The sequence below is a fragment of the Epinephelus fuscoguttatus genome, linkage group LG15 (genome assembly GCF_011397635.1).
Source record: "Epinephelus fuscoguttatus linkage group LG15, E.fuscoguttatus.final_Chr_v1".
NCBI lineage: Eukaryota > Metazoa > Chordata > Actinopteri > Perciformes > Serranidae > Epinephelus > Epinephelus fuscoguttatus.
Window position 1 is genome coordinate 23,994,096 of NC_064766.1, and position 27,241 is coordinate 24,021,336.

At 41.6% G+C, this 27,241-nt stretch overlaps 1 protein-coding gene across 2 annotated transcripts; it reads right to left on the bottom strand.

Annotated features, from left to right (window-relative positions):
- On the bottom strand, nucleotides 1–26,807 carry LOC125902150 (SUN domain-containing ossification factor-like). 2 transcript variants are annotated; one of them, XM_049598304.1, is made up of 24 exons: nucleotides 26,548–26,807; nucleotides 20,265–20,379; nucleotides 19,924–20,025; nucleotides 18,194–18,441; nucleotides 16,653–16,754; nucleotides 16,319–16,460; nucleotides 16,114–16,231; nucleotides 15,040–15,164; nucleotides 14,846–14,913; nucleotides 14,652–14,759; nucleotides 12,736–12,841; nucleotides 12,335–12,355; nucleotides 11,804–11,859; nucleotides 9,919–10,001; nucleotides 9,733–9,798; nucleotides 9,571–9,636; nucleotides 9,301–9,391; nucleotides 6,540–7,868; nucleotides 6,363–6,450; nucleotides 5,178–5,282; nucleotides 4,425–4,582; nucleotides 3,959–4,038; nucleotides 3,765–3,820; nucleotides 1–2,341 (listed from the first exon to the last, which is right to left on the bottom strand). In XM_049598304.1, the coding sequence occupies exons 1-24, from the start codon at nucleotides 26,610–26,612 to the stop codon at nucleotides 1,874–1,876; spliced, it is 3,966 nt and encodes a 1,321-aa protein (XP_049454261.1). In that variant the 5' UTR covers nucleotides 26,613–26,807; the 3' UTR covers nucleotides 1–1,873. The 2 variants fall into 2 exon arrangements, with proteins under 2 accessions (XP_049454261.1, XP_049454262.1); XM_049598305.1 differs by lacking the exon at nucleotides 12,335–12,355.
- Between the last annotated feature and the right edge of the window lie 434 nt (nucleotides 26,808–27,241).

Here is a 27,241-nt window from a genome sequence, read left to right on the forward strand (position 1 = left end):
GTAAAAAATATAATATTTAGTGTAGTAAAGTAAATTAAAAGTACTTTGAATCTGTACTTTAGAATGAAAATCCAGACAGTACTTAGTGACCCTCATGCCGACAAGAAGTCCAGTGTAGTTTTTTTTTATTTCACAAAACTCGTTCGGGGTATCGGAGAATAACAGCTAGTCAGAGTAACAGCTACACTTGAAGTGCATGGAACCCACATTTTGAAAATGTAATAAAACTCCACTAATGCATTTCAAAAACGTCAGAACGGCTCGTCCTTTGTAATCCAAGTGCCCTGAAGCCGCGGCTTGCACAATTGACTTGAAAAGTCGTGGCGTGCTGTGTTTACGTGGCAACTCACGGGAGACTCGAGAACTAGCACCACCACTAGCCATCAGCTAGTCTCGCGCGAGTTGCCATATAAACACAGCACACCTGCAGGGCAAGCTAACTGACCGCGGTGAGAAATGATGCTATAAAAGTGGAGTAGATTACGTCTTCTCAAGTCAATTTTGCATGCCGAGCCGTTCTGACGTACTCTATGGATTTTCATTCTAAAGTGGCTATTTCCTTTAAGTACAGTAATTGAGTAAATGCACTTAATTACATTCCACTACTGTTTTTTGTGATATATGTTAATCCAAAATTCTATTGTTTCTTTCCTTCTGCCAGTAGGTATAGCTTTGCTGCACTGGCCCCAGATGACCCATGGCGTCTAGTAACCTGTACTAGTGTTTTGCTCAGTGTAATACAAGGACGTTGATTGGCAAGTTACAGAAACACAATACCTGCCAAGGGTAAGTAACAGAGACAACTTTGCAGTATATTTGACAGAACAGACCAAACACATGATTGCAGACACTTCATATCAATTACACTCAAGAGTCTGAGCTGCTCCTGGCCGTCAGTTTATGGTCCCAAGGAGCAGCTGAATCCCGTAAAATAAGTCCTTTATTTCCAGTGCCTTATAGGCATTGAACAGTTATTTTATTAGATGTGCCGTCCTTTATAATTGAAGTAAATTATTGCTGCTACCTGCCTATTTGCACTATTGTATCATGTACATTTACATAAAGTTTATTTAATCTTATCTAATCTTAATTTACTATTTCTATTTGCTCAAACCACTGGACTTAAGTGCAGTTGATGACAGATTAATCTCTTGTAAGAATAATTCATTTTGAGGTTGAGTGGATCCTGTGTTTGAGATTATTCCAGCAAAATAAACTGAATTTTTCCCTTTATGTTGTTGCAAAAGACCGTCTTTCTTTCCATCATGGTCTCTGGATCAATAAGTTATAATAGAACATATCATGAAAAAGTTTCTTATTGTGATTCTTGTAGCTCTATTTTTCCACTGTCAGTATAAAAAATACTTTGATATGTCTTCTGTTTTTAAACCCAAAATACATTTTTATAAACTGTTTCTGTGCTTTTATTCTGAAGGTGAGTGGATGACAGAAAAAGCCCTGTGCTTGTCCCATCAGCAGGTTTAGAACCAAATTTTTATGAAATAAAAAGATACAGATGGAAAACTGAGATAGGTGTTTAGCAAACATGAATCTCTTCACACTAGAGAAGCTGTTCACGGGGTCAGTGTGCAGCATGTTGATCATAAAACTCAATTGAATCACACTGTTAGGGTCAATAGTCACAGTTTCCAAACCAAAGAGAAAGAGCTTTAATGGAAATCTGGGAAGACATTTCTTTGCTGTGAAGTATAACAAATATAAACATCTGACGAGAACATGAACAGAAAACAAAAGTAAAGGGAGTGAAGGGATTGTCTCATGTCGAAGCTCAGAGCTGCCTGTGGCTACACAAATGAACATCCGTCCTCTTTTGGAAAGAACTGAGCAGTCAGTGAGAAGGAGTGGAGTCCCATCAAACAGGACCCGAGAGGGCGACGTTCACCCCACATGTCCCAGAGCTTTGCTCTGTTTTCCTGTTCATGATGTCCTGTATGGTAGAGATGGGCAATGGTTCACTCCTGTCCCTCCGTGGGGCTTGAAGAAAGTCCACCACCGTGCAGCTGGGCTTTGGACGCCTGCGTCTTAATGCCCGTTTCTCCGCCCGGGTCTTGGGTGGAGGGAGCCCGTCACAGATCCGGCTGCAAGCTGTGGTGATGCCACAGAAGGAGGGGTCGTCTGAATGTGACGAGCCCTCCGAGCTGACCTCTGATGGCGAGTCTCTAAACAGAGGTGGAAGTAATCTTTTTGTGAGGGGGGTGGGGTTTGTGGTGACGGGTGCACCGTTACACACAACAGCTCCATTACACAGTTCAGGAGCTGCGTGAAAAGAAGGTTTCAGAGTCTCCACTTTCTCCATGGGTTTCATCTTACGGCGTCTCCTCTGTGTGGGGAAAGAATAGGGAGAAAGAACTGTTAACAACTGTAATGCAACTAATTCATCTAGACATGAGCTGATTCACTATTTTCCCAGATCCTATCCATTACAGATACCAGAGCTCTTTTTGCTTACGATTTACATTTCAAATTTTCCATTAAATTTAAATTCCAAAGCAATTTATTTGAACTGAACAAACAGGTGTAGGAGCGCTAATTGCCATGGGAAAATTTCTATACATGAGTTCAAAAGTAATAAGAGAATTTCAAAGAGTGCAAATTAACAACTCCATAAGATTTTGTGAGTATTTTAAATAAAAGTGCAGGAACTGTGTAGAGAAATAAATATCTACACTATCAAATAAGTTAAAAACAAGTGTTGAGCAGTTGCTATGGTTACCATGCAGAGCATCTGAATGAATCTTTATTGAGAGCACCATGAATGACTCTTACTTGTGACTGGCAGACTGATTCTTTTCACAGCATCGAACCTTTCAAGTTTTGATACTTTTTGTAAAATACGGTGTCAGTTTCTGTGACCCTGTTTCCACTAAGCAGTACAGTACGGTACAGTTCAGTTCGGTGCGCTTTTTTTTCCATTTCCACTGTGAAAAGTTGTGGATGGTACCGATTGAACCGTTCTGCACCGTCCCCATTTTTGGTCCCCCCTCTGTTGGGGTACCTAGCACACAGATCTGGTACTAAAAGGTGGAGCTGTGAACACTGCAGTCTGATGATTGGTCAGTAGAGGACGGTCACTCTGCTCTGGGCCGAGCTGAGGCTGGTTTTGAAGCGCATGTAACCACTGTTCATACTGTGGAGAGTTTTACATATATTAGTAACCTATGACTGTAAAACTAAATGATGTTTTGCTGCCTCTCACAGCAGCTGGAGTCTGAGGAAAAAAAAAAAAACTTAATTCACTGAGCCAACTGCCTGCTACTTTTAAGGTGGAATGTTAACTTGTAATGTTACTCAATGAATGAGTTGAGGACGTGAATCCATCAACACAGATCTTCTTTGTAGCGTCCATGCTGTGTCCACATTACCACTCACAGCTCATGAACATACTGCAGTCGAAAGAGCGACCATCCAAGGAGCATGTCAATGTGCCAGCGGACTCTCATCCGCCCAACGAGTTGTGGGGTTGGAGCAGCAACTCAACCGTGTTAAAGATGCTAGTGTAGCTAACTACAGTAGTGTCTTTGCAGCAGTCCCAGTACAGCCAGAGTCACATTCTTGGCCCACGTTTAACCAGCCATTGTAAAGGATATGGCAAGCCAGTGCTCTGTGACTGAATGCCAGACACACTATGCATGGAAACCAACATCAGACTATTGAATCTGGATCGCTACATCAATCTGTGACATCAATCCCATATAATATGAATGAACTGGATCAGTCCCAACTCAAAATTCATTTTTACACACCTTTCTGTTAGCCGGACAAAGACTCTGCGTCTCCTCTGCGTGCAGCATTTCAGGGCCTGTGAGCCAAAGACTGAGGTTAATTTCTACCAAGATGAAAAATGGTTCAGTTCTGGATTGATTAGCCGCTATCCGAGATGTATGAGAGAACCCTTGAAACAGATTACAGTGATGGCACTTATGTAGTGGAACCGTACCTTCAGTGGTGGCGAGTGTGTGTATGAGTGGATAGGAAGCGCTCCTCTTCAAGCCCGTCTCATCACAGGAGGAGAACTGCCTATTAAGGTAACAGTAATGGTTGAGGAGAAAGACAGCGTTTAGCACTTTTATTAAGATATGAGTCATGGCTGTGTCATTATTTAAGATTCAAGCCGCGCTGCTCCTGATGATTAATTGTATCAATAAACTGGCTTAATGAGTAGAAGCCGTTCAAGGCACAGTAACCTCTGCCCATTAGCTGTTAGAGCCCATTTGGAGATGCCACTCAGCGCTTCTTCGCACTTACCCTCTCCACTAGTGCTTTTTCTTTGCCACCATGTACTTACGGATACATTTAATTTTTACTCTGCTGAATCTTGTTATAAAGACAGTATTCATACATGGTAGTATTTGTCATTATATACATTTAAAGTCGTGAGTAAAACTGTATGATTGTCTTTCTACCTTTCAGGACAGCAGTAGGTGTAGCTCTTAGGTATGGGTGGCTCTGGTTCTGCGGTTGGAGAAATTGTGTTGATGCGGCAGTGGTTGACACACAGCAGCAGGCCAAGACACAGACACACCACCAGAGACAGCAGAAGGTAGTTCTGCCTGTCTGCAACCTAAAAGAAAGAGCACTGATTATATCCTTGGCAAAACAGCCACAATGTCGGATGTGACAAATGAGAGACAGAAAAATACATCGAGGAAAATCTGTGCCTGAAACAATGCCACATGTACACATTTAGATCTATATTTTTCTTATCTATATTTATCTTATCTAATTTGTATTATTGTCACACTTTTATCCTTAATTATCACTCAGTCTCTTTATTCTCTTGCTTCTGACTCTTGCAGCTGCTGTAATGTGTGAGTTTCCCCAGTGTGGGATTAATTCTTATTTTATGAGACATGTATTTCATAGGATTGTAACAGTTCTTGTATTCATTCATTTATTCATTCATCAATCTGTGACTCCTAAAGCAGGGTATGAACCAAACTGTGACTTTCATGTACCGTTAAACCCCTGGTATTTCGGAAGCTGAATCAGTACCAACAGATTAAGTGGCCTTAAAGATGTTTCTCAAATTACGCGTCAGCCCCCATGTGTCACCGTAATGACTTGTTCCCAGGAAAAGACTAAATATACTCAGTTTGATATCATGCTAAAAAAACTGATTACAGATGAAGGCTCTGTGCCTGCAGCGTTGTATCTACCTCATTCTGCAGCTGGCTGACTCTGACAGACAGGTTGAGAACCAGCTGAGTCACATTCTCCAGCTGGCCCTGCAGCATATGAATGGACTCAGTCTGACGCTGGTCCTATGGGACGAAAAGGACAACAAATTAAGCAACCACACACACAGTCACATCACTGAAATGGTACAGTATGTTATGGTTTTAAATATTTGAAGGTACTGTTTTTTCTGTAAGTTTGTCACTGCGAGTGAACATTTTTATATTACATGCAGTCATTTGACCGATTGCTAATATAAAAATATTGATTAGTGCACCTTCAAACTTAAAGCAGAGAGCTTTTGGAAAAATACATTTGAAACTTAGAAGCAGCTAAAATCTGTGACAATGTTGTATTCAGCCTAGGAAGATTTTCAATTACATTCTGAATCAATATAACAAAGTAGTTTTGGGGCAACGTCTCAAAATTAGACAAAAAATAACAATTTGGTGTTGCTGTTGCTTTGTTTTTTTCTAATGATGCTTCCTGTTTGCACTCTGTCCCTCTGCTGCTGTCCTGTTGCAAATTTCCCAGCTGTGGGACGAAGACAGGATTATCTAATCTTATAATTACTTGTCTAATATCTATTTCATATTTCTTCGAAAACAACAAATTTCTCCTTCAAACAACTGTATTTATTTAAGTTTTTTACCAAAAACTACATTTTACTTGATTATATTTCAACACATCATGATTACATGCTCATTTTTACTGAACAGAGCTTGAATGCATCATAAAGCAACTCAATGCAACGTCTACTGGCTGTTAGTTCGTGCTAACAGCTAATGTGAACTAGCTCTCCTCCTGTCGATGTCAACAAGGATTTGTCGTTCACAGTGTAGCATTAACAGTGAGTTTGTGGCGTCTTTTCGCCCCGAAGGCATCCCGAGAAGGATCTCTGTTTGTCTCAAACACATTTTCTATTGTCTCCAGGATGACAGGACACTGTTAGTCAAGCCCCGCTTTCTAGCCTGCTCAAAATTGATGTAACCCAACAGAAAAGCATCGGCCACTGCCATCTGTGAACGTCATCCCATTTGCAAATAAGCCGATGGCAGTCAACAAGCCGAACGTTGACAGATACTGATGTTCTGCAGATAAATTGGTGCATCCCTACTCTACATTGCAACTGTCTGGACTAACATATGTGCTCTATCATTGCTCACCTGCTCCTCTGCTATTCTAGACGTGTTCTGGAGTTTAATGATGGTTTTGTTGAAAGCCTTCTGCATCTCCTCCATCTGCTTTCGATACCTTGAATAAAATCATGCAGGAAGAAATCTTAATTTCAGTTTTTACTCAGTTTATACATGAACAACAACAACCATCTCCCCATCTCTCACCTCTGGCTTAGCTGCTCCAGGTAGCGTCCACTCAGTGACATGTTCATCTCCAGGGCCTTGATGCGGTTGTTGAGTCTCATGAACACAGACTCCTTCTGGCTGGAGCCGTGCACTGGGTTCCCGTTCTGCTCCGTGCCGTTGGGGGGCTCTGCATAGATATCTGAGAGGGACGGTGTGGTAGGCGAGGAAGGTTTGCCAGTTGATGACATAGTGATGTCTTCGGCAAAATCCTCGATCTTATTTTCTGTGATGACCAGGGGACCACTAGAGGGCTCAAGTTCTGTAATGGTGTCTGGAGCAGGGTGGGTAGGCTCAGCGGGAACAGTACTACTGTCAGGGACAACTGGAGGGTCAGGGTGATGCTCTAACTGAGGGGGGGTGGTGGGATGGAGAACTTGGGATTCATCTGTCTTTTCTGGGGTTTGGATGGGGGCGTTTATCTCTGGTTTAGAAACCTCAATGTCAGACTTCTCTGTTGGTGCCACTGAGGCGACGTCCACTGTGGCACTGACACCGGGTTTTACAGAGACGGAGCTACTAAGAGACACTGAAGGCTCAATGTGCTTCTCTTCAGCCAGCACATCCTGGCTCTTTTCTGGCTTCAGCTCCCTCGCTGGTTCCTCAGAAGACAGCTGTGGTGTCTCCACAATAGGGGTAGCTTTGGCAGAGGATAAGTCAGTGGCACTGGGTGTGGGGAGGTTCGAGGTTTGACTGGGCTCCAGCAGAGGAGGTTCGGACATAGACTCTTTATGAGATTCGACTGTTTTCCCCGGAGGCGTTTCCGCCGGGCTGGCTCCGCTCTCTGGCTCCTGTTCAGAGGCTTGTTCTTGTTCATGGGGCTGGTGTACCTCACTATGGTGCTGCTCGGGTTCAGGGCAAGCAGATGGGGATGGGGGTAGGTGCCAAGTGGGTGTTTGGATGGGAGGAATCGTTTGCTTTCTGTTCACAATTTGGCATCTCCGTTTTTTGGAGAGCAGAGCTGAACACTGCCTATGCAGATACTCCTGGAGGGATGCTGCACAAGAGCACGAGGAAGAAAGAGAAGGAAGTAGTGAACAGTAGTTCTGGATTTTTTGCTGTCGCTTATGTTGATCCGTTTTCTCCTTTTCTTCATCCAACTCCTCCTCCTTATCCAAAAGGGTGATTGTAGAGCTGATGGGCTCTTCTTCATCTTTCTCTAAAGGAATGATTATTTTGTCCTCCACTGGGGGGAGCTCTTGTTTGCTTTTATCTTCGGTAGGTGTCTCTGGCTCAGAGGTCTCTGAGGATGGGGCTACAGTTTCAGAGATATCAGGGTCTGGTAAAACCTCTTCCACTTGTGTGTCTGGACTGGAGAGAAAAGAGCACACAGAGCAACCTCTTCCATTATTTCACAAAGCACTGGTTATGGAAAAGCAGATTTCAAGATATGTGAAGCCAATAAAAGATACTAGATTTGACGAAGCATAACTACTCACATTAGTGTGTAAGGTTTTCATTTCATACCACTATCAGCTTGCACAAACATTCCAACCCACACACAAATAGACTTGTAAATGTGTATGAGATTTTAAGTCTCAAAGCATTCATGACAGTAGGTCACATGTATCATTTTCCCTCCCTTCTAACATTATGAATAACATTTCAATCTGTCAATATCATGAAATTAAAGCTGAGGTTGCCAAGTTGTTTTTTTTTACTGGCATCATTTCATATTACCCTTTGAGCACACTGTAATTAAAGCGGTCTGAGAAAAACTCGACTTCTGCACCTCCTCTTGGCTCTGTTCTCAGGCTTTAGAAAATCTCGCCTGTGATGGGAGATGTTGGCCAAAAAGTTGCTATTCCAGCAGTGGCAACAACTCTCTACACTGCAATGCAAACCCAACATGGAATATGGACTTATCCAGAAGATGGTCTAGCAATAAACTAAATAAACTAATATTGGCAAAGTGTTTGAGAGATGGAGCGAAAATTTTGCTAACAGTTTAGCCTTACACTAACCAGAGCCAAAGGCACATGACTAATCCACAGCTGCAGCTAATTCAAGATCATGTTTATGTAGCTAGCAAGGGGCCTTGAATCACAGTCTAGCATCTGAAAAGGCTTTTCAGACACGGACCTTCAGTTAGAGCAGCTGCAGCAACTTGAATTCAGCTAGTGCAAACCCCAAACTTTCTGTTGCTGCCATTACACAGGTTAGACCTGTCACTGCCACTACCCACCAGCCCACTGTGACCCCAAGCGCTGGGGATTTTGGGCTGGCTGAATTCAAGTTGCTTCAGCTGCTGACTGAAGGTTAGTCTCCAGAGCTGTGGCCCGCTCTCCTACCGACGACATGGTATCCTAGTAGCGGGGAGAAAGGCTGATGTACCATGGGGTGCACCAGCTAGCTAATTCTCACAAATTCTTATTTGTGGTCTGATAAACAGCGAAAGAGCAGCGCAAGGAGGGGCTGAGTGAATTGTTGCATCACACGCAGTTCTACAATGAAATAAGATTTTACCCATTTTAAATAGCAAGAAACAAAAAACAACAAAGAAAATCAATATATGGAATCAGAAACACTGGGTTACTGTATGAAGCATGTGCATATGCTTGTGCTCGTCTGGTGGGAGGGGCTTCTGACAGAGAGGGTAGAGCTGCCGGAGGAGGGTGAATTTTTTCAGAAACCTACCTACCCCATCTTTAACATTAAGTCAGTTTTATTGTAGAGTTAAGGTTTGTTGAAGGTTAACTTAAATGTTATCAAAGATGTAATCAGGCTCATGACATGTACTCACACTGAGGTGAGGTCTGTGGTGGTAGTTTGAGGGGTAGTTTCAAGTTGGGATGATGGCTCAGTCATGTTCACTTCCTGTGATGAAAGGTTGCCTAAAAAACACAAATATGTTGCCAACATATTGTCAACAATTGAAAAGTCAGGAAAGTAAAATAGTGACTGCATCTCTTTTAAAACACAGAGGTTGTAAGACAAACTACTGGGCAGAGATGTAAAGCTGACTGAGGTACAACTTAATTATTACTTGTTATTATGAGGCAGATTGTGTTACCTTGCATTTCTGGGCTTCCACCGAGAACATTGACGGCAATGTTATTTACCATGTTCAAGATGACATCTGAAGAGAAAATGTATACACCAGAATTAGAAGTCAGGACAGAGATCATTGCAGACATCTGCATGCAGCAGAAATCTATCTGTTTGCTATACTTACCCTTTGCTGATCCAATCAGGTTCTTGGATAACTTGACTTCACCAGGTGCGTATCCAGGAGGATAATCTGCAGGGAGCAGTGCATTAAACAACACACATCAGTCTCATGACAAAACTTTAAAAGGATCATAATAATAATAATAATAATAATTCCAACTGAATTAAATATGATGTTATCGGTTCTTACCCAAATCATCATCCTGATCATCTGGTCTTTCTGCGGGATCAGCGATCTCCTCGTACTCTTCCACCATGCTTGTGCCAAACACCCTGGCAACATCAAAATCATTTGATAACCAAGCTCATGTAACAGTGAAACATAATCTGCCTTATCAGCCACTTAAAAATAGTCCATTCCCAAGTCTTTAACAGCCTGCAGGGGGCAGAGAGCTACACTGATAGCCTACAACACACACACACACACACACACACACACACACACACACACACACACACACACACACACATCATATACAGTATGAGAGAGTCCTTCAACAGCTGCTCCTTTTCTCAACATGAGACCATTTCAGTATCTGCCAACTTTTCTGTGTGCAAGTTTCAGACAGATTTATCTCTACATTTTGTAGAGACCAGCTGCTAACAGTTGCATCAGCTCTCCTTGTTCCCACCAAGAGGTTTGACAGCGTGGTCAGGGGTTAGGGTGAACTGACCACATGCCAACTATTACACAAACATTTTGGATAACGCTCTTTTAAGTCAACTAGTTTTGATAGAAATATAAAATAAAAACATCTACATCCTGCTTTTACTGTCATGGGCCCTATCTTACACGCAATGCAGAGCTGCTGTCCAATTGGCCATCAAGAGAGATGCTGCGCACATTTACACACGAGGAGCAGCGTCCCTTCAGATTGTTTCAGAAGCTAAACATTCAGCTCTGTTTCCTCTGTCAAGTTTATAACTACAGTTTGTAGTTTTGCTGCTTAAATGTTCCACAATATTTGCTGCATTACTCTTAGCAGAAAACCGCTTGCTTCTCCAATTTGCCGAATCTGCCATGTAAATAACAGAGATGACAGTGTGACTGGTTGAATTCACGTTACACCCAAAACACACCTACGAGGGGTGACTGAAAAGTTTTGAGCCTAACCCAGAAAATGGGTAACTAGGCAAGCCAAATGATATTTTTTATAATCTATTACCTTTCTATATTATCAATAACCATGTTCATGTTTCGAACTCTTTTTGTTTTATTTTTGCAGATTCTTGAAGTGAATAGTGGTCAGTGATTTGTTGAAAATAGAGAAACTGGAATATCATGCTGTGATCAAATATCTTCATCTCAAAGGAATGTCACTGTCTGAAATCCACCAAAATATGCTCAATACTTTACATCACAGCGGCCCTTCATATGCCACAGTCAAATGCTGGGTACAACAACATCAAGTATGTATCTGTATCTTGTTTTGTTTCCTTGAGGTCATTCCTCGTACGATTAACTAAAGGACTAAATACAACTCTTTTGCCCCTTGCGCCTTACTTTACACCCAGTTAATGCGCCATTTGTTTTGCAAAAGTGGAGCTGGACACACCTTAAATGCACTTGGACCATGAACTTTAGACCAGTGGTTCTCAACTGTATCAGGGTCCAAAAATGGGTCGCAGGTCCTTCTAAATGGACCACAAGTGACTTGGAAAGGTGTGAAGTTTGTTAAAAAAAATAAAAAAACCAACTTAATTTTAAATACAGTGAATTTCCAGCACAGAGCTTTTTATTTTGAAGTGCAGTTTCCTGCTGGAGAGTGAGTGACTAACCGATAGCGACTTGACACAGACAGCAAACTAGCTCGACGACACGGCCAAACAAAAGTATGACACTGACTGTATTAAACTGTGTGGACCTTGAAGTAATGACTAAGGAGAAATCTGGACCCCATGGCTGGACCAGTTGGGAACCACTGCTTTAGTCCATGTGCTATAGATGGTTAAAATAGCGCCCCATTTTTGTTCTCCTAGGAAGGTTTCTTACTTCCTTTTTAAAACAGCTTACAATATTAAAATCTTGTTAAAAGGATGTTAGAAAAACTTGACATTGCCTGAATACCACATACCTTATGAGACTGAGAGGGCAGAAATGTTCAGAGCCAAAGTGAGAGACCAGCTCTACCTAAAAAATAGAAAAAAATGTACCATTATTCAGATTTTATATGGACACAGGTGTTGAATTGTACCCCACGCACATAAAGCCTATCAGCAGTGTTTTTTTGTTGTTGTTTTTTAAACAGCAAAGCAGTGATTTTGTTTTGTTGTAAAATCAATACAATGGGCTGATTGGTGATGAGAACATGAGGAACATCACAGTGTACAGTAACTGGATCATTTGACACACTATGCTTTATCATTTGAGTGACAACTGGTGGGTATCATTTCATCTTTTATCAAATGTTTATTATGTGTCATATGATTGTATTCACAGAGTATTCATTAAGAGTTAGAGTTAGAGTGAGTTAGCAGCTAGCACAGCAAGTTAGATCTGAATGCGTTGATCACACCATTTAGACAAAAGACAAAAACAACATCCCCCTCCATGGTTACTATTCAGCTCGTTCAACCACAGACCTCTACAAGAAAAGCAGGCTAACCTTTATGTACTTGGTGAACATCTGAAGCAAGAGAGACAGAAAAAAGAGAAAAAATTAAAGAGATGTATACATGCATTCAAAACAGGACCAGAGTGTGGATGCTGGCTTTTATTCGAGTCACTCTAGAGGGGAAAATGACCAAATGTTCAAATCTAGAATGAAGCTCTTATACACAATAATGTATCATATGATCAATGCTGAAACTGTTACTGCTGTACAGACCATACACAATGTAACTATAAGGAAAAAGAGGAACAACAGTGAAGGGGCCAAACTTCCAGTCAGAGAGTACGTGAATGTGTACAGAAACAGCTGAGTAGTTAAATGCTCACCTGCATTAAGAGACTACTCTAGCATGTAATAGAGACAGAGACAATGGTATTCTAACTAGATAAACTCACCTTCACATATTTAGCATAGAGGTGCTCGTCCAACGGGAAGCTCTGGACTGTGCGTTCATCCCGGGCATGAAAGGTTCCCAGCTTCAGCCACTTGTTTGTCGGATATCTACAGGAGCAGATTTACACAACGTGGTCAGTTCAGTGAGTTTGTGGAAGTGTCTATAATGTGAATATCTGGATATGAAATGTTTGTCTGCAGTTTTCTGTAGTGGTCCAGGTAATCTAGATGTCTGCCTTCTCTGTGCGATATAATGGAACTAGATGACACTCAGCCTGTGGTGGTCCAAGCGCCAAAGAAATACATTTGAAAACTCAACAGCAATGTCTCTTTCCAGAAACCATGACCTGGTTACTCAAGATAATCCACAGACCTTGTTGTGAGCAGTTTCATGCAGGAACTATTTTCTTTCTACCTAACTACACCTACCAACTGTATCACCGCGCAGAAAGAAGAGTGCATCTACTGCTAGCTCACCTAGCACCACTGAGCTAGTTTGGTAGAAGGATAATAGTTCCTACATGAAACTGCTTAAAGCAAGAAAAGTGTTTTTGCAGAGCATTATGATGTCACAGTGAGGCTGACCTTTGACCTTTTGTCATACATACAGTCTGAAATCTTGACTTATGGCCAAAAACGTGTTTTGTGGGGTCACAGTGACCTTTGACCACCAAAGTCTAATCAGGGTGCGTTACGAATTGCATACCTTAACTTTTAGTAGGTATTGCAACTGTCCTAAAGAAGTACATAGTGCATGCAGTATGCACACAATTGAGACATGCTACTGTCTCATAACATTACAACCTCATCTTTGACTCTAAACTCCCCAGAGACAGAGCTCAACCCGGAGAGCTCTGATGTCGCTATTTTGCAACAGGTAATAACTGCATACATTGTAAATTCTAATATATTATATTCATGATGGTAAGATTACATGGGCTATACATTTCTCTGTTATTATTATATAATACTTAAGCCCTTTTGTTGTTGGTTATATTTATGATTATCTTATTCAATTAAGCAATTAATGCTCCTATTGTTACTGTTCGACTGGTCATCAGTCACTTAAATGCGCCGTCATCCATCATTGGCGCTACTAACATCTGTCAATCAGCTTTTAATGAACTGTCACCCTGTAATATTTTTTTGCAGCTCAGTCATTGTGACGTATTGTCCGCTGCGCAGTGGATTGTGGGTCAGAATAGCCAGAAAAGCGCCCGACTGGATGTAGCAGAACATCCTGGTATTTTTGGCACACTGCATTTAACATACTATGTATTGGGGCATACTAAATATTCTTCTGGCATACTATATAGTATAGGTATGGGTATTGGAACGCAGGATAAGTTTATCGCTGAGTCCAAGTGGACATTTGTGCCAAATATGAATAATTCCCTCAAGGTGTTCTTACGATACCATGTTCATGAGAATGAGATGAATGAGCCTAAAAACTTAATGCCTCTGGCCACGGCTGGTGTAAAAAGGCGCACACTTGCATTGTAGTCACAGTACAAGACAGCATTTTGGCACATATGTGAATGCACGTAGAGGAGTGTTCAGAAATGCTGACTGCTTACAAAAAACTTTATTAAAAATATCAAACGGCAGGGAAAATTGGACTTATATTGATTTTAATAGCTTTCCATGTACCGTATGATTGATCACAGAATGTTTTGATTTCTTCCTGTGGTGGCAAAGAATTGAAAACAGTGTGACGCCTATTCATTTTGAAAGTGAAACAGCAAATGAGGAAATATCAACACCACCGTCCAATGGTGTGACTTCACATAATGACTGGCTTTCCTCTTTATAGGGCTGGACCCCACTTTACTGCGGTTCAGCCGAAAGTAAATTAAAACAATCTCAACATTGGTAATACACTGGTTGATACTGTATGTATGGTAACTGCTGTGCATACCTGTCACTGATGGAGACGAGAAAGTCCTTGGGCGTAGAAGAGAATAACTCAAAGTTAGCGATGTCCAGCTGCTTCACCTGGATGGGCTCACAGAGCTCAATGATGAACCTGAGTGAAAATGAGAGACAAGGCTTCAAAAACTGGCTTTAGGTGGTGCTGAGAAGAAATGTTCTTAGTTCTTTCATACTACATACCAGATTTTATTACTACAGGGGTTTAACATGTACAAGTCCATGTTCTCCCTCAGTATGGCTGAAGTGCTCTGTAAGGAACAAAATCACTATGCGTTTATATTTGTCAATATGTCAACATCTACCACAGTAGGCAGATTCCTCATTCGGATGTGGTATCATATATATATATATATATATATATATATATTTAGTACCTTTGCCTCTGGGTTAGCGCCAAGGATCTTAGCTCCACACTCCACTGAGGCATAGTTATTAAAGTTCTTCTGGACCTTCTTCACCGTGTGAGGAGCCCCGTTGTTGGAAGAATGAGTAGACTGAGCTTTTGAGAGGAAGAACATTATAATTAAGTTTTAAAATTCAATCCTTGGGTTCTGGATCATCTCTCTTAACACAATTTAAAGGAATACTTCAACCCTCAAAATTATCATTTGTATATAATTTACCTGCCCTGTGTTACAGTGAATTCATGAGGAATTTCGTGCATGCCTCCATATGACCAAGAATGCAAAAACTAAACAAAATTTTGATAAAGTGAAATAAAAGGGGGCCTGTACCTCCTAAATATCATGTCCTTCTGTTTGCACAACTCGTGCAGTATAATCCAAGACTCATTTATCCAGTTCTATGCTCAGTACTTCCCAAACAGACACCTTTTTACAACAGGGAACTGAGCGAAAAGTGAAACTTATCTAAGCTCTCTTCAATGCCAGACTCCATTGACAAAAGCAGTAATTTTAACTAGCTGACAAAGGGAGGTGACGGTCTACTGCTGCCCAACTACTGGTAGTTTGTTTGTGCTATTGTGTGACTTTGGTGTTTTAAAGGGTTAGTTCGGATTCACCAAAGTCACACAAACATAAATAAACCAACTGATCGAGGCGGCAGTAGACCAGCGGCTCCAGTGTAAAATTATTGTTTTTGTTAATGGAGTCTGGCTTTGGAGAGAGCATAGATCTATTTCACTTTTAGCTCAGTTCCCTCTTGAAAGAGTTGTCTGTTTGGGAAGTACTGAGCATACGACTGGATGAATGAGACTTGGATTATACTGCACAAGCTGTGTGAGAGTTTGATAATTTTGCTGTTGTTAAACACCGACCCTTATGATTCAGTTCATCCATATTATTTTCAGTTTTTGGATTCTTTAAGCACCATAGAGGCAGGTGAGAAAAACAACCCTGTCTTCACAAATTCAACTGAACACATGGTGAGTAATTGATATACAAACGATCATTCAGGGGATGAAGTATTCCTTCAAAGGATAAACTTACTCTTTTCATTCTCGACCTCCATCATCTTCCGCGTCCACTCATCAAAAGTGGGGATGTCCTCGGGGTCTTTGCTGCTCGGACTGGAATCTGTGCCTGTGGTAACAGGGGAGCTCAGGTCCTGTCAGAGATAATGAGAAAATGAGAGCTGGGGCACCTCCTTTGGTGGAGAGAGGAAAATAGATCGCACTGTATCTGAGTTCCTTACCTGCTTTTTCAGCATGTGTGAGGTGTTGGCCTCCAGAGGCTGTGTGCCAGGACCAGTGTTAGAAGTCAGAGGTGGGTCCGTGTGGGTTTTAGTACCTGCAGTGTGAACATTGGAAGTGTTCTCCAGAACAATTGGAGGACTGCTGCGGGAATGGAAAACAAAGCAGTGCTGTTTTGTGTCAGAGCCCACTAGACTTTTCACTTGAACTGCAACCAAACAGTGTTGTGGTCAGGATCACAGCTAACAGTTAAAGCCAACTTGAAAACAATGCAAGAGAAATGATACTTAGATATTTTTAGCTCACAAAGTAGGGCACACGATTCACTGTACCCACCTATCATTGTCATATGGGTTCTTCTCCTCCTCACAGTCAGCTGGAGGCAGGTCAGAATCAATGACCTCGGGTGCAGCTACGTCAACTGCATCATCTGAAACACTGAAATTAAAAAACAATCCATGTTACTCTTTTGAAGCGCTTTCATTTGCAGAAAAACATTTAAGGAAAAATAAAGGAACTTGCTCACATTTTCTGAAACACCAGAATCAGATACAGCAAACAGTGTTTCTAGAGGATTTTTTTCCAGCAGCAGTGCTGATGTGCATGAGTTTTATTTTGCTATGCCAGAAGATATTTAGTGCGTCCACTGACACCAGAAGGGTTTTTAGACAGATGTTCATAATTGGCCTTATTTAAGAACATAGAATTGCAATAACATAAGTGATACAGTTTTACAGTTTGCCTTCAAATATTCAGTAGAAACTAAAAAAAATATTCTGTATACAATATTAATAGCTCAACAAAATAAAATCTACCTCAAATTACACATTTAAACAGCTCCCAAATACAAAAAATGTCCCCTGGGATCTATATATATATAAATCAACAGGTGATTTCCTTCTTTTAATCCTGAATGATTGAGTTGTTTTTTTTCCACCTGGACCTTTATGCTTTGCCATTTCTCCTCTAATCATCACGCTGTAACCTGTGACAGGCTGTTATGATACCACAGCTATCACACATTCACATATATGGAGTTTTTTGTCAAGCCGCGAGAGTCACATAGGTTTACATTTATGACGAAAGCACTTGACGACACCGACTCCTGTGTGCGCACGGTGAGAGAGGAGAGGGAGAGACGCTGTGCTGCTGCCAGAGGAGCCGCTGAATGAGTTCCCTCTGAGCAGTAAGACACTAAAAGAGTCTGAGAAGTCCGGGGCTGTTCATTAAACATTCAGGACGCCACAGTTTATTCCACACTACTGAAGCTGCTCCTCTTTTTGGAGCCGCCACGGAGTCGGTAATAATTTAGCATTCAGCCATGCTTGTTGTTGCCGTGGGTAACAGTATGATGTTATTATGTCAACAAGCCGAATATCTCATGTGTGTCACCATATGAATTTTTCATTTGATATCAAAAATTATACTGGTATTATTATCAACAAGATGATATGACACACCCATCTAGTGTTTCAGTCAATATTGTGACTCTTAGCATTCCTTCACTGTGAGCTACAGTAAGTCAGAACCGGTCGGACCAGTGAAGCTATTTTAGTGGCATTCAGTGAAATTGTCTCACACGTCATGTGATCAGCATTAAAACTATTTAGAAAAAATATCTGCAGATTGATTGGACCAACCTTATCTGGGGTTTTTAATATATAATCCTTGCTTGTCGCTGACTCCGGCTGCTTACAGTAGTGACAGTGAGTTTAATGCATATTGGGAGATTTTTACATAGCAGCTAAATTACTTATACATAAAGGGGAAGCACTGCAGCAGAGAATGCATTGTGGTGCCATTTTTCCAAATAACTGACTGACTGAATGAACTGAGCAGCACAAAAAAAGAAAAAGGAAAAATAAACTAAAACAAACCTGTTGGTAATAATATCTTGCCTATCTGGGATGTTGTCCTGAAGGTTGATGGTGTTTGCATTATCTTCAAGCTCAGCAGCAAGTTCAGAGACAGGGTGAGAGGAAGGCAGCAGTGATGCCTGGTCTGGAGTGATGGAGGTTTCAGGATGCTGATTTTCAGAGCTTTGCTCAGGTTCTGGTTCAGGTTGTGAAATTCCTTTCTCTGCCTCCAACTCTTCTTCTACAGCAGGCTCCTCTGCTTCAAAGGCCTGACGGATAAACAGAGAGATAACTGAGCTGTGGAGGAAAATGTTAAAACAGTTGGCCCATTAGCCAGAGTTGGATCTATCAGCCAAACACTTAGAGCTTCAAATGTTCCAGGAGCGATCAATAAAAAGGACTGGGTGGTACGATGCATATGAATAGTTATCCAGGTCTTAAACTGTTGTGCTGCTCTGGAGGAAACCAAATGCTAAAACCCTTTAAAAAAATCTTACCTTACACATCTAATTATACTCACGTGTATTAAGGAAACGTCACAGCACATAATTTATTTGTAGTGTAAGTTAATTTTCAGGGGACTGTCACATCAAAGTTTTAAAGGGATAGTGCACCCGAAAATGAAAATTCAGCCATTATCTACTCACCCATATGCCGATGGAGACCCTGGTGAAGTTTTAGAGTGCTCACATCCCTTGTGGAGATCGGCGGGGGGAGCGGCTAGCACACCTAATGGCAGACGGCACCCCAGACTAACGTCCAAGAACACAAAATTGAATCCACATAGTATCTCCATACTGCTCATCCATAGTGATCCAAGTGTGCAGCAGCCGCCACATAAAAAGTTGTTTCGAAAAACGTCATATGAACTCTGTTTTTAGCCTCACTGTAGCCTGTAGCTCTGACTGCTTCTCTGTGCTCCGTGTTCACGTGTGCGCGCTTGTGCGAGACCAGCGAAAGCATGAGCTTTGCTCACTCGTGTTTACATCACGTGACATGTGCACCGCAGGGAGAGACAACGGTAGCCACAGTCGCTCAAAGATAATTTGCACTACGGTCTTTTAGCAAACTACAGCCCAACATGTCTGAAGACTTTGAAATTGAGGAGGAACAGCATTTCTTTGTTGAGCCGTATTTCTTTGAGCCCGAGTATACGGACGGAACTCAGGCTACTGGACGAAGCAGCCGCCGCAGCTCATGAGCCTAACCCTCAGCCAGCCGCAGAATACCGGAGCACTGGAAGCCTGGTGGTGTAGTTGTTTCAAATGCAAAGCAATGCCAACGGGTGAGGAAAGTCTTTGCTGCTCAGACTGGGAATTGGCGATGCCTGCACTTGAGAATCTGGACATCAGTACTGACGAGAGTGTTGCAATCACCAATCACCCTGAGCGTGCACACGTGAACTCGGAGCACCGAGAAGCAGTCAGAGCTACAGGCTACAGTGAGGCTAAAAACAGAGTTCATATGACGTTTTTCGAAACAACTTTTTATGTCGCAGCTGCAGCACACTTGGATCACTTCAGATGAGCAGTATGGAGATACTACGTGGATTTAATTTTGTGTTCTTGGACGTTAGTCTGGGGCGCCGTCTGCCATTAGGTGTGCTGCCCGTTCCCCCCGTCGATCTCCGCAAGGGATGTGAGGACTCTAAAACTTCACCAGGGACTCCGTCGGCATATAGGTGAGTAGAAAATTTAATTTTTGGGTGCACTATCCCTTTAATTTATGTGAATGTTACAACTACACTGTACCTCCACCTCTTGGATTATCTGCTCCTGTTTTTGCTGATCATCCTCTATCAGCTGCTCATCTTCAGAAGGGGGCTGGGCAGGTAAGACCCAGCTTTCCTCAACCTACAGACAACACACACAAATCCATCAATACATAGATACCACTGATGCCATAAAAGGCATCTATATACTCACATAATGTTGTGCAACTACTCTTAATCTGATACAAGTCTAGCAATAACAGCGGGTTTCCTGTGTGGTAAATGAACGCTAAGTTATTTAATGAAATATGAGTCATTTAATACAGCCTCATGTGAAACCTCTAGGTGGTTTGTACCATGGTAGCATACAGCTGATTGTACCTTGTGCTGATGAATCTTCTCCCCTGACTCTTCCTCCGTACCGACGTCCTGTGAGGACACGGGCCCCTGGGCCTCCTGGTGCGACTCTGTGCAACTGACATAGCAACTAGGGTACCTATGAGATGAAGGGAAAGACAATCAGTGTGATAATATTGTCTGAAAATGGGTCACTTGTTAATGCAGTACAGAAAAACGTACTCGTGTCTGTGACAGAAGTACATGCACTGTATAGAGGTGTTCATAAACACACTAAACATTATTTGCCTGCATTTGCCTGCAGTGACTCATGTGCAGTGGAAGCTGCGGCCCAATGTCACAGTGTGACACACTGATAAAGTCCAGGTGACCTGTACCTCAACGTGGTCAAGTTATCTTATCTGTATGCAGAGTCAGGGAATGTTGTCAAAAGTAAAGAGGCACGCCTCAAACAAGTCGCATATTGCTCAACCCAACTGTGAGGCCTTGACAAATAAACATGCACTATTTTTATTAGGCTCATATTTTATATGATGTCTGCTGTCTGAAACCTTCTGTATCTGTCACCTGTGTCAACAAAACAAGACAAGTGAAACTACAGAACAAATAACATTCATTTACTTTGCTTCTCTAGTTCTCTCTAGAGATATACAGAAGATATACATGATATATGTAACACTTCTGCATTAAAATGTCTAAAAACAACTAGACCAATGCTATATATATTGTTTGAGTTGTGTATTAACAGTATCTCAAACATTTCCAACAGTTCAAAACCATTTTAATAAAGGACATGGTTTATGTCATTTGGTCGCCGTTGCCTGACAGTGGCACATGCATCAGGCTTGTGGTTGTCTGCCAGAAGCTGTCATAAATTGACTTTTATCAAGTTTTAAGCCAAATTTTTATGAAGCGTTTGTGACGTTTATAACTTTATTTTTTAACCAAATGAAGGACTGTAATCATCGGATGTCTGGATCTTAAGTTATCAGAGAAATAAGCTGAGCGAACGTTAGCTGCAGCTCAGCTTCAGGCCCTGCCGTGCCAAACAGCATTGGAGAAACACTGATTTTTAGCGTGAAACTGCTTTATACAGTGTTTTCACCAGGTTAAATCCCCAAGTCTGTTCGTTTTCAAGAGGAGGAGCCCTCTGCGGATAATTCAGCTCCCTGTTAAAACCTCCTGAACATCTTGGTTTTACAATATCTGAGAAAAAAGGTGAGCCCACATAAGCAGGAGCTGGGCTAGCAACCAGCAGCAACAAACCGAACTGCTTCAAAGAAACATTTTTTTAAAGTGAAACTGCTTTACTTAAGAGAGGAAACGACCTCTGCGAATAATTCAGCCCCAGGTAAAAACCTTCTGAACGATAAACGCTGCAGGAATTCAGACAGTGGGAGAAGCTGACTGGAATGACAGCATTGCTCCGTCTTTTGTTATTATTGTGACTGAGAGACCCCTAGCAGCATAAAATACATATTGTACGTGTCAGTTTCAACATATAGATATATTAAAACCCTTTTTGTTTGTTTTAAACACCACAGGTCTGTTGAGTGACACTTTGCCTGAAACAATTGTCAGGTTCATGGTGACTGTGCTTATTCATGGCAGGAAAACAACAATAACAGTAACAAGGCTTTAAATAACAGCAATAATAATAGGGAAGGGAAAACTCCTCCTTGTACAGTCTCAAAGGCCACAATCCAACAGCCACTTCCACTTGTCAACAATCCAAGCCATTATCTGGATTTTAATCTGGTTTCCAGGTCAAGCACTTTACACAGTCACTGGGCTGGTGCAACTGCTTTGTTGATCTGACTTAAGGGGCTAGACGAGTGACAGACATTTTAGTGAACAACAGAGCATTTGTTTTCTAATTGAAGGCCCCCAAAGGAGCAAGAGTGGTGTTGAGGCATGACTTGCTCAATAATTAACTAAGTGGTTACAGACAAAGACTTAAAGCGGTAGACTTTACAATGACAGGATTGGAAATGAAAGAGGTTTAAGGTACCCTTCATGAATTTATTTTTCAATATTCAAGATTAATTGGTCAAATAAAATTCAATAAACAGGCAAGAACAGGATGTAGTGTCTAAGGGATAGCAGACCCTGTGCAATAATTACAGACAGAGCGTATGAAGGAGTGAGCTGCCCACTACGCAACAAATTAAATAGATGAACATGTCACTCACAAGTACAAAGATCATGTGTACGTGTCCATGCTCTCATCAAGACTGTCTTTGAGACACACCTCTGACGGACAGGTGACCTGTGAGTCTCTCATCGGCCGTCATGTGAATTTAAGATGACGTGATGCATCATTGATTACTCCAATTTTTACCCTTTAAGTAATCTGACAACAATATGGCGTCTTGTATTGGTTTGTAGCAGAGAACAGCAGAATGACTGTAGTAAACATTAACAATTAGACAGAGTAAGATAGCATAGCTGTTACTGCTCTATTAATACAGCAGAGAACCATTAATCTTACCGCCGCTTACCATCACAGTTTAGCCCATAAATAATTATGTACATATGTTCATGAAGGTAATATCAAAACAAAAATATTAAAGAGGAGGCAAAAGTTATTTCAAATTACATTCCAGGGATCTCATAGTTTGAGTATTTTTAATAGTTCTGGAACCAGTGGTCTAATATAACCAGAGGTATAAAAGGGCAAGATGCCACAGTACGATAACGTACTGTGTCATGATCTCCCTGCTCCCTTGCCAATGAAAATCCGCCACATAACATGTATTTTAAAACATATTTTAGTGAACTGTTTAGCTGTAATACGAGAGTTTGTGAACAGGAAGTGGGCGCCATACTACTTCCTGTTTTGTAAGCTGAAAAAACTCAGCTCATATGTTAAAATTAAGCAGTGCTGATCAAATATGATCCAAAATTTGGTTACTGCGTTGTCTATTTCTCGCCGACAATGTTTTAAGAGACATATTTTAATTAAGTGTTTAACGGTAATATGAGATTGTTTGTCACCAGCTGGCTGCCATATTGTTACATACATCACTTTCCAGTGGGGGTGTTTATTGGTCTGGTGTGGCGCAGTGCATTTTGGTAGTTGTAGGTTTTCTACCTCTTGAGCAAAAGCTCAAGCTCAAATGCTACAGCCCTTTTCTCTGTTTTCTCTGGTCACGTAACACCAATTTCAGAGGTATTTCTGTTCATCTACTGAATAGACAGCCCAGTTTTGTGAAAAGACCATCTTTCCAGCAGTGAAATACTTCTTTAAGTGCCCCAGTTTGCCATTACAGTTAGTAAGTATGCACAATATCAATGCCCTGAGGCTATAAAACCTGAATGTCACATAGCGATACACCATGTTAGTAATTACACCTGTGCCCTTGCTGTGATGACATGTCTAAGTGCTGCATAAAAGGCAATTAACACTAACATTTTTTTTTTTTAAAGATTATTTTTTTGGGCCATTTTGCCTTTAATTGATAGGACAGTTAAGCGTGAAAGGGGGAGAGAGAGAGGGAGTGACATGCAGCAAAGGGCCACAGGCCGGAGTCGAACCCGGGCCACTGCGGCAACAGCCCCGTACATGGGGCGTCCGCTCCACCACCAAGCCACCGACGCCCCACACTAACATTTTTACATTTCACTGAGCTGTACTGTGCCAGGAGTATAGATAACAGACACTGAAAGGTCAAAAATACTACCACTCACAGCTTAAACAAGAGCCAAAGCAATGCTGTCAAAAGTAGGCCAGGCCAACATCACTTACATATATCTTAATACCATATTACATCATATCCCTCCCTCCTCTCTCTATCCAAGCAGTCAGTGCGTGTTGTGTTACTATCCTCTAACATCATGGCTACAGCCCATAATCATCCCACATAATCTCCCTCCCTGCTGGCTTGACTGTGTTCTGTCAGATTTGCACAGTCCAACAACCTGCAGCTTTCAAGAGGACTGACGTGACGGACCAGTAATCCTGTCAAGGGCTGATGGACCAGATCTGTGTAACGTCTGTGTGGGTCTTGGGAATCAACAGTCATTGATGTGTAGACTCAGCAGATTCATTTCTGTGTATCTTATGGTCGTTTTAGTCAAAAGTGTTTCATTCATACTTGGCATGATGGCTGATTAAAGGGGAAGACCACCTAAATTAAAAAATGAATATGCTATTGCCATGACCAAGGAAAGTTTAATCAATATTTGTGGACATGAGCTACTCTCTCTCAAAGACAGAAACTGTGGTAGGGTGCTGGATGGACCCCCAACCATTTTCTAATTCACAATGAAAATATATAGATTCACACTGGGATTTTTTTTCTGTACTTGTAATGTAAACACGGTGCTAGAGAATTTTTTTTTTTTTTTTTAAAAAAAGCATCAAAAACAAAACAAACTAATAAAAGCAATGCCAGGGGTGGATCCTCCAAACCCCCTGACAACCCTCTGTCCTCAAATTCTACAAATGCCACATGAATATACAGTTCATTAATTAATCCCTGAGGGGAAATGCAATCGCTCTGTTGTCATATATACACAGGCCCAAAAGACACACACTTGCACAAACAGGACCTATACATGGATTAAATGGAGATGTCAGAGCAAGGCGAGCAGTTGGGGGTTCGGAGCCTTACTCAAGGGCAGCTTGACAGTGCCCAGGAGGCCAACTGGTTCCCAATTGGTTTCAGTTCCCAACCCAAGTCCCTATGGACTAAGGCTGTCCCCTAACAGTCGACCAAATGTTAGTCAACCAGAAAGGTCATTAGTCGGCAAGATTTCGTTGGTCACTTAGTCGCAGAAAAAAAACAACAAAAAACAAACAAACGGGAAACTATACTATATGACTGGACCATGTGTGAATTTAATTTGAAAGGACAGAAACAGGAAGTGGCCACGCTCAGCAGTCAGACAGGAGTCAGGTTAATTTCCAGGGCTGGTACCTGCGGTTATTCCACAGGCTAGTTAATAACATGTCGGACAGGAAATCCAAAGTGTGGGATCATTTTGAGAAGGTGAAGGACGAACCCAAGGTGATATGTAAACTCATCTTTATTGGTCAACTACAAACATGACGTATCATCTGAAACATGGAAGTAGCTACATGCCCATTAGCCACTTAGCACAATCATTACTGCTTTGCTGACAGCGTCATTTACAGGCGGCTCGCTCAGTGTGTGACGCGCATTTGTAGATAAAATATAGGCCTATATTAATGAAGGTTCATTAGTACGGTTTTGTATTTCTTTCTATTAACAATGTTACTAACAGTATTCTTTCTCAAACCATTGTGTTACCATATCACAGACATGCGGGCAACTAGTCGACTTATGGCCTTAAATGACGCCTATCGGTCGATTGGGAACATTCTTAGTCGGGGCAGCCTTTCTATGGACTGAGCTGCTGTCTCCCACTAGTGTGAGGCTAATGCAAGGCTAATGCGAGACTAGTTTGACTGGTACATGGCCTCCTGTCATTTTGCAAAAATGCTCCTCGGGCAAAGCAAGTTGAGTATCCCTGCAGTAAACAACCATTATAGCTAATATATAAAAAAGTAGCCCAAACTTCTATCAGGGGACCTAGGCAATCCTCCACTTACACTTTCTTTCTTTCTTTTTTTTTTTTTTTTTAAATACGCAAGCTGTATTTTGGTGAGGTTTTACGTTCTGTGGCACCTTACGTACATCCAAAGTAGGGCTACAAAATATTCCAGTGTGAATCAATTTATTGTTATAGTGAATTAGAAAATGGTTGGCGGACCACCTGGCAGCCTATCAAGGGCCAGATTTGGCCCACAGGCCCTACCTTGAGTATCACTGCCTGATGATATCACAAATTTGAGGCACTCAGCACTCTACTTTTGAATATGGTTGTTGACTATTTTTTACTAGGGTTGCTTGTTTTTACTAATATTTATTGGCTGTCTTAGACCACAGGACTAAAATGTATGACTTTGAAACTAGGGGAAGGTCCCCTTTAAACTTGCAAATTCTGCTAAATCACTCTGTAGCACGATGCCATGAGGTGGACAGGTATATGTGTGACACGGTTACTAACTGGGGTACAACTTGTTCATCAGCTAGCTGTGTTAAACCCGGCTAACAGGCTTAGTGCTCACAGGGTCAGCAACTCAAGCTAACACTGACAACAAGTCAGAAGTCAGCCAGGTGCCACATCACAGTGTGATGTTAACGCTAGGTTAGCTAGCTAGCGTTGTAACCGATACAGACATTAGGTAACGTTTGTTAGACAGTTAGTTAGTTAGTTTCCACAGTCAGTGACATAATAATGATGCTAAGTTCAAACGGGGCAAAATTAATGAACTTACCGAAAGAGCACAGCCATACATAGCCACACTGACACAACTCGCCATAACAGTGGTGTCATCTTCATCCCTCTCCTGCCGGGACAGACATCCTCACCGTACTCAGAAATAACGTTTTATCCTTTTGGCAGACGGTCTGTTCAACTGTCTACAACACTAATTCACCCGCTGCTTCCTGTTAACTTAGCTGACGTCCGCTGTTTCACGGCTGAAGTGTGATGCTAGCCGCTGTCACCCACTCAACCTGCTACCGTTTGTCAGTGAGTGCGTGTCAGCGGTGACTGGCCAATCAGAGAGCAGAGAGGCTGTTGCGCAGTTCAAACTGAGCGTGTGTTGGGAGCGCTCGTTTCGAGAACTTAGATTACCCCACTGGGCGGTGCTTCTCGTAGTGTGCTCATTTGAAGCCGGGATTGATGCTATTCGTGCTTTTAGATGTTTTCTAATTATAATAATTACGACTCAGAACCATAAAATAGTTCCAACATAGGATAGACATGACTGATTCACACGAGTCACAGACATGTGGTGTTTAGCGGGTGAATAACACGGAAGGTGTTGTCAACAGCTAATGAATAAAATATAACCTTACAAAATCTCAACATATGTCATGTTATTAAGTTGGTTGAATTTCATTGTAATAATATTTTGATTATAGGTAATGTTTTTAATTCGAAAAAAGTAGATTGCTTATTTAAAA

Coding starts and splice junctions, on each gene's coding strand:
- LOC125902150 (XM_049598304.1), bottom strand. CDS start 26,612: ATGAAGATGACACCACTGTTATGGCGAGTTGTGTCAGTGTGGCTATGT. Junction 16,755..18,193: donor CAAGATATTATTACCAACAG/GTTTGTTTTAGT, acceptor TTTTAATTTCAG/TGTTTCAGATGATGCAGTTG. Junction 14,914..15,039: donor GCGCTAACCCAGAGGCAAAG/GTACTAAATATA, acceptor TGTTCCTTACAG/AGCACTTCAGCCATACTGAG.